Source organism: Hemibagrus wyckioides, linkage group LG19, assembly GCF_019097595.1.
Source record: "Hemibagrus wyckioides isolate EC202008001 linkage group LG19, SWU_Hwy_1.0, whole genome shotgun sequence".
Lineage (NCBI taxonomy): Eukaryota > Metazoa > Chordata > Actinopteri > Siluriformes > Bagridae > Hemibagrus > Hemibagrus wyckioides.
In genome coordinates this window covers 15,832,501-15,840,000 of record NC_080728.1, presented here as the reverse complement: position 1 = coordinate 15,840,000, position 7,500 = coordinate 15,832,501, and the positions used below count along the sequence as shown (strand labels likewise).

The 7,500-nt window shown below is 43.6% G+C and overlaps 1 protein-coding gene across 6 annotated transcripts in view; it reads right to left on the bottom strand.

The window, feature by feature from the left end:
- Positions 1-7,500, bottom strand: part of sbf1 (SET binding factor 1) — a 63,027-nt gene that overhangs the window by 15,515 nt on the left and 40,012 nt on the right. For all 6 annotated transcript variants that reach the window (XM_058417099.1, XM_058417100.1, XM_058417101.1 and 3 more), the window contains 9 exons: positions 7,464-7,500; positions 7,085-7,295; positions 5,311-5,423; positions 5,066-5,215; positions 4,891-4,959; positions 3,367-3,522; positions 2,537-2,799; positions 1,857-2,029; positions 938-1,011 (listed from right to left, as the gene is read on the bottom strand). The exon at positions 7,464-7,500 is cut by the window's right edge and continues 62 nt beyond it. In XM_058417099.1, the coding sequence (XP_058273082.1) occupies positions 938-1,011; positions 1,857-2,029; positions 2,537-2,799; positions 3,367-3,522; positions 4,891-4,959; positions 5,066-5,215; positions 5,311-5,423; positions 7,085-7,295; positions 7,464-7,500 (1,246 nt within the window). The remainder of the gene's footprint in view (positions 1-937; positions 1,012-1,856; positions 2,030-2,536; positions 2,800-3,366; positions 3,523-4,890; positions 4,960-5,065; positions 5,216-5,310; positions 5,424-7,084; positions 7,296-7,463) is intronic.

The following is a 7,500-nucleotide window of genomic DNA, read 5'->3' as shown; positions in this document are numbered from 1 at the left end:
GCAGAGACGGTTAAAGCAAGCAGCTGAATGTCTCGTGTACATCTGAAAATATTTTTACATTTCACGCTTCTATAACACTTTGCTTGAAGTGAAGAGGTGTGTATGAGACTGAATTTCTATTTTTCGCCCTTTGGAGCTAAATAAAAAGTTTTTGGCAGCGTGGATTCGTTTATCACCGGAGCTCTTAGAGCTCTTAGTGGCTTGCACATCACCATCTGATCCCTCTCAGCTTGATCAGCTAGAGCCAGATCCTCTTGGCTCAAAGAGGTCACTCCAACGCTAATGATAGCAGGAACAATGTCCCAGATGCTGCTGTACACATCACACCACACCCATCACACATATTAGAACATTAAGCTACCACATGAGTGTGTTCTGAGGTGGAACATCAGAACGTCCCTAAATAGAGTAATATGATGGACAGACTTAGGGGACTAATCTCTAAACTGTCTTATTGAGAGAGTGTGTGTGTGTGTGTGTGTGTGATTGTACTCTGTGATGGACTGGCTAAAGCTAAATATAACCTGCTCATAGCATCGGGAAAGATGAGACATAAATGACTAATCACAGCCAGGGTTGAGTGGATGCCTTATGCCTGGTGGACTACACCCACATTCCACATCCTGATTCCTGATACACAGGGATTAGTGTTTTTTTGTTGTTTTTTTTGAATCACTGAGTTTCAGAAGCAGTCAGATTAGAATTGATGTTATGTTCATTCCAGCTGAGTGAGAGAAGGGTGAAAGGACGCTGAAACCCAGCATGCACCACTCACTGTGCCGTCACACAGACGTACCTGCTCTGGCACTCTGTGATGGTGAGGTTGCTATAGGTCGGTGTGGACGTGGACGTGGGTGTGGCCGGAGAAGCGCCTGCCTGCCTGGGATTCTAGCGTGTCTGTGGAGTCCAGCCCAATGTAAAATACTGAATTGGTTACCTTTTGGATAGGAGGCAGCCTCTTGCTCTCCCTGTGGACCGCATCCAACGTCTCGATGTGCATCTGAACGATGTCTGGGTAGAAAAACACACAGGGTCAAAGCGGCTAAACTCACTGACTGCTAACGGGTGGCTCCATGGTGTCTTATAAAAAGGGAGCTTAATCATGTACAAATAAATGAATGAATGAATGGATGGATGATGGATTGAATGAAAAATTGAAGAAATTATTGAATGAATGATTAAATGAAGGAATGAACGAATGAATGATTGAATGAATGAATGAACAAATGAATGAATGATCAAAGAATTGAATGAATGAATAGTTGAATGAATGAATTAATTAATGAATAAATGAATGAATGAATGAATGAATAAATGATTGAATAAATAAATGAAAGAATGAATGATTAAATGAATGAATAAATGAAGGACTGAAGAACGAATGAATGATTGAATAAATAAATGAAAGAATGAATGAATGAATGAATGAGTGATTGAATGAATGATTGAATAAATGAATGAATGGATAATTAAATGAATGATTGAATGAATGAATGAATAAATAAATGAATAAATAAATGAATAAATAAATAACTAAATAAATAAATGATTGAACAAATGAATAAATGAATGAATGAATAAATAAATAAATGGTTGAACAAATGAACAAGTTAATAAATGAATGAATGAATGAATGAATGAATGAATAAATAAATAAATAAATGATTGAACAAATTAATAAATGAATGAATGAATGAATGAATGAATGGGGGAAAACATTACATTTTCATTAATAATAAAAATAAAAAAAGACGACAAATTTCCTGCAGGTTTTTAAGTGCATGCTGGGAGAACTGATAGGAGGGGTTTATTAATGCGCCTATGTGACTCTGTGGGTTTGACTCAAGCTTCTGTACCTGGGATCATGATGTGAAGAGCCTTCAGGTGTTCGTTGGTCACTCCGCTTTCATTACACACTTTATCCACAAAGCGGTTGATGAAGCGCACCACCGAATTGGCCACGTCTGAGCTCTCTGCGTCCTCAAAGCCGCTCTCTGTATCGTAGCTCTCAGCCATACTGCCAGCGATGCTACACACACACACACACACGTAAAAGACATGTCAGCATGACAGGTGTAGTGTTCTCGACTGATAAACCTCCTAAGGTGTGGATTTGTGTGTGTTATGATTAAGAGTTTGAGTCCACATGAGACATTTGTGTGTGTGTGTATATGTGTTGCTAGTCACGTGCCTCCTTCCAGTAATCCTGAGTTGGCAGTATCTGTATTTATTTTGGTGTGACTGAAGATTTAAAAGTGTGTGTGGTTGCATGCCTTGGAGAATATCAGAAAGTCATTCAGAGTGTGATGAAGCAGACAAACTGTCCTCATTTGACCTCAGATGTCAAAGTAAATAAAGACAAAATAATCAACAACCGGGTGGTGCGATGCGCTCAAACACTAAGCTTAGTTACAGTCACCAAGCTGAAACGGATTACTTTCCAGTAAGTGCACAAGTCTTATTTCCTCATATAGTACACTTTTTATGATAATAACGACTTAAAATTGCTATGCGTCATTCAGCATGTGGTTCATACCTGTTGGTGACGAAGCTGTTACTGACGCTCTCCACCTCGGCCAGGCCGGTGGTGCGCAGGAGGCGGTTCTTGCTGGTGTCGAGGGGCAGTAACAGGTAGCTCATGCGGTTGGCGTAGTGGATGGCCTGGCTGAACACGGTGCTCTCCTCCTTCTGCACTCGCTCCTGCTGACTCTCTTTACTCAGCGTGGGCCACAGGCGCGTCTGCTCCGACGCCAACTCCAGAGCGCTGATCTGCTCCGGTCTGCTGCCACCATCCTCATCCTTGCGGACACAGAGAGAGAGAGAGAGAGAGAGAGAGAGAGAGAGAGAGAGAGAGAGAGAGAGAGTCAGATATCCAGTTTCATGTCTAGTTTCAGACTCACTTGATTTTATCAAAAGTCACAAAATGCCAATGGAGAACAAGCATGCCTCACCCTTTTTTCGTGAATTGCTGCTATTATACACCAATCAGGCATAACATTATGACCACCTGCTGTGGATACTAATGGTGGCGTCACTGGCTAAAACACACGTGCTTTACTTCCGGACAAGTGCAGACCCACTTCTAGTGTATGAATATGTATTTAAGAGTATGAATTGTTCACATTCGCACCAAACTCACACCACCTCCTACAGGCAGTCTTGGGTTCAGTACCACGGTGTGCTTCCTGGTCTATTTGACAGCTTTCACATCACCAATTTGTCCTGCAAACCCTGCTGATTTTCAGACTAAACTCTATACACTATTATACTGAATTAATGTAAACCACAGCTACATTTAATGAGTGATGATTTCATGTGTTTATTTGTTCTGCAGAACAGTTTATTTAGCTGGAAGCGCGCTCTTACAGGGCCGGCAGTTTGGTCTTCTGTCTCCAGATACAGAGCTCTGATATGATTCTGCACATCGCTGTAAAACATGGCCTCCCAAAACTGCATGTTGGTCCACACCATGTGCTCCTGCACACAGCTGTAGGCAAACTGAGTGATGCCTCCTCCAAGTTTCTGTAACACACACATGCACACACCACACACAGACACACACACACACACGATTAGAAACAGATGCTTGAAAAGTTACAGACTCAGCAAAGCTGCTGACTCAGTAGAATTTAGAGTTATGGATGGGAGGGATTGGGGTGAATAAGCTGTGGTTGGTTGTATGCATAAAAAAGCAGCAAATACTGTCCTGAATGCATGTACACACACACACAAACACACACACACACACACACACACAAACACACACACACACACACCCACCCAGTGTTCTCAGACAGTTAAGTTACAGAACTCGAGAGCTCTTGGTGACTTGCTCAGAGTGACACCATAACAGCCACGTGAACACTTTTCTTAAAGAGACAGAGACATTTAACACAGTCAACTGCTGTACTGGAGGAACGACTGCACTGTAAGACATTCAGGAGGGAAGGAGGGATAGAAGGACAGAAGAAATTTAAGAAAGGAAATGAAATGAAATGAAATGAAATGAAATGAAAGGAAAGGAAAGGAAAGGAAAAAGAAAAGACATAAAATGGAACAAGGAAAGGAAGGAAGGAAGGAAGGAAGGAAGGAAGGAAAGAAGGAAGGAAGGAAGGAAGGAAGGAGAAAGAAAAAAGGGTAGGAGAAAGAAAGAAAGAAAGAAAGAAAGAAAGAAAGAAAGAAAGAAAGAAAGAAAGAAAGAAAGAAAGGAAGAAAGGAAGGAAGGAAGGAAGGAAGGAAGGAAGGAAGGAAGGAAGGAAGGAAGGAAAAGGATAAAGAAATAAAAAGAATGAACGAGAGATAGGTGAAAGCACAAAGGAAGAGAAGGTGGGGGAAAAGAAAGAAAGAAAGAAAGAAAGAAAGAAAGAAAGAAAGAAAGAAAGAAAGAAAGAAAGAAAGAAAGAAAGAAAGAAAGAAAGAAAGAAAGAAAGAAAGAAAGAAAGAAAGAAAGAAAAGGAGTGAAGAGGAGAAGAAGAGGAAAGGGTGGGAGAAAAAGAAAGAAAGGTATAGGTATGAAGAGAATTAGAAAGAAAAAGGGCTTTGGAAAAAACGGAGAAAAGGAGGAAGGATCAAAAGAACAAATGAAGGGAGGAAAAAGGAAAAAAAGGAAAGAATGGAATATCAATATAAAGATGAAATAAAATAAAAACTAGTCTTTGTTCTCTGCTAATGTTTCTCAGTCACTCGATCAGGAGCTCACAGTAACACTGTGTTCCCTTCTGAATCCCATCACAGCAGGATTGCTCACGGTGTGGAGGACAGCATGAGCTGACAATCTGTGTGACTGCTGCTGAGTCAAGTCACACGCCTCACTGAGACTCCTGAGGAAAACCTGAGTCAGAGTCTGAGGCACGGACTTGTGTAGCTGTTGTGTTGTTGTGATCAACATACCCGACAGAAAGCCGTGACCAGAGGCAGGAGAGCTGCTGCAATGCCATGTTCATCCATGTGAGAGCAGTCCTGTTCACACACACACACACACACACATTAATTTAATCTTCCACTCAGACATGTCTCGAGAGCAGACAGCCTGAGGTTTTATATCTAACAGGATTATATTTGGTACCTGCAGCGTGCAGTTCATCATCCGCACAATGTAGTCGAACTGCTGGTCATCCAACACGGCTCTGTTCTGTAGGACATGCTGGTTCAGCTCCTGGGTCAAACACAGACGAGCTGCACGCCCTTTCAGTGCCCGCAGCACCGCCGGCATCAACTACACACACACAAACACACACACACACATAATGTCAGAACAGGCTGAAAACACTCACTCATCTCACTCTGCTGATAGAAACTTCCAGTATGTACCTTCTTGGCTTCCAGCAACTTGTTGTCGAAGATGTACATGATGCAGTTCCTGACCACTTCCAGTCTCCGGGCACTGTTCGCTAGGGCACTGCCGTTTCTGTCCGTGATATCAGCTGAGGACGGGATGAGAAAAGACAAATCAAAAGCCGTGTCCCAAATGACGTACTACACGCTATGCACTTACACCGATCAGGCATAACATTATGACTACTGAGAGGTGAAGTGAACAACACTGATGATCTCCTCATCATGGCACCTGTTAGTGGGTGGGATATATTAGGCAGCAAGTGAACATTTTGTCCTCAAAGTTGATGTGTTAGAAGCAGGAAAAATGGACAAGTGTAAGGATTTGAGCGAGTTTGATGAAGGGCCAAATTGCGATGGCTAGATGACTGGATCAGAGCATCTCCAAAACCGCAGCTCTTGTGGAGTGTTCCCGGTCTGCAGTGGTCAGTATCTATCAAAACTGGTCTAAGGAAGGAACAGTGGTGAACCGGTGACAGGGTCATGGGCGGTCAAGGTTCATTGATGCACATGGGGAGTGAAGGCTGACCCGTGTGATCCGATCCAACAGACGAGCTACTGTTGCTCAGATTGCTGAAGAAGTTAATGCTGGTTCTGATAGAAAGGTGTCAGAATACACAGTGCAGGACGGGTCAGGGCTGTTTTGGCAGCAAAAAGGGGGACCAACACAATAGTATGCAGGTGGTCATAATGTTATGCCTGATCAGTGTATACCACACTCTAGCATCTAGTGAAGGAATATTAGAAGGGTCTCAGATGGAAAGGGTTTTTTTTTAGGAACTGGAAGTATAAGTATATTTTTCTCAGTCGAGGACAAATGACAATTTCTGTCTGTTCATTCAATTTTTATCCAGATCGAGATCCAGTTTTTCTCATTCCTTCGGTATCCAGCTGTGACTTCCAGCCTCCTCCCTCCAGTCACACCCTGAATCACACTGTTTCTTGGCACATGAGATGCGACTGCTTTACTGCTTTAAGCACATTATATTGCTACTTCTACTGCAGTTTCTACATTTGTCCCTAACTTTATCAAACACATCCTTTATCATGTGTTGAGAAAAACAGGCTGCTGACTATAAAACAAACAATTAAACAAATAAAGAAATCTAGTTTTGGTGATTTGGTGCTGCAGACAGGGTATATGGATGAAATTACAAAAGGAAATCGCAGTGGGGCGTTACTGGGATTAGAACCTGGGAATGTGAAAAGGATGCTGTGAGGGAAACCAGGGTTAGTTAGGGTGAGCTGGGGTGAGTCGGGGTCAGCTGAGGTGAGCTGAGGTGAGTTAGGGTAAGTTAGGGTGAGCTGAGGTGAGCTGGGGTGACTCAGGGTCAGTTGGGGTGAGTTGGGGCAAGTCAGTGTTATTTGGGCTGAGCTAGGGTGAGTTTGGAGTGAGCTTAGGTGACTCAGGTGGGGTGAGCTGAGATGAGGTGAGGTGATTCAGATTCAGTTGGGGTCAGCTGAGATTAAGTGAGGTAACTCAGATTCAGCTGGGGTGAGTTGGGGTCAGTTGGGGTGAGCTGAGATGAGATGAGGTGACTCAGGGTCAGTTGGCAGGAGTTAGGGTCAGCTGGTATAAGCTGTGATGAGGTGAGGTGACTCAGGGTCAGTTGGGGTGAGTTAGGGTCAGCTGTTGTAAGCTGAGATGAGATGAGGTGACTCAGGGTCAGTCGGGTTGAGCTGGGGTGACTTGGGGTGAGTCTGGAACGAGTTTGTGTAACATGAAGGCGTATCCGGTGCTCACACTCACCCAGCGGAGGTCCTGAGGGCACCATCTCCTTCAGCTCAGATTTGACCACTGGAGGGGCCGTCTTGAGCTTAGCAGCTGCGTGATCGATGAACAGCTGGACAGCGACCTCATCCAGTAGCGGGAAGGGGGTCCGGGAGACCGGAGGATGAGACGGAGCACTTTCTACTGACCGCTGTGTTTTGTGCATGGCTACTGCAGGGTACGGGTTCTCCTAAAGATGACACAGAGACGACACACTATTTTTCCAAGCTCTCTTCCTCACCACAAAATAATATCCCCTACATTCACTACACAATTCCTACTAATCCATCAATCACACACTGACACGAGCCGGTCACTTAAAGGATCTTAGAAGCGGAGGATAAAAATGGAGGCGTACGTTTTTGAAGAGCTGCTCGGCCAGCTCCTTGACGTGG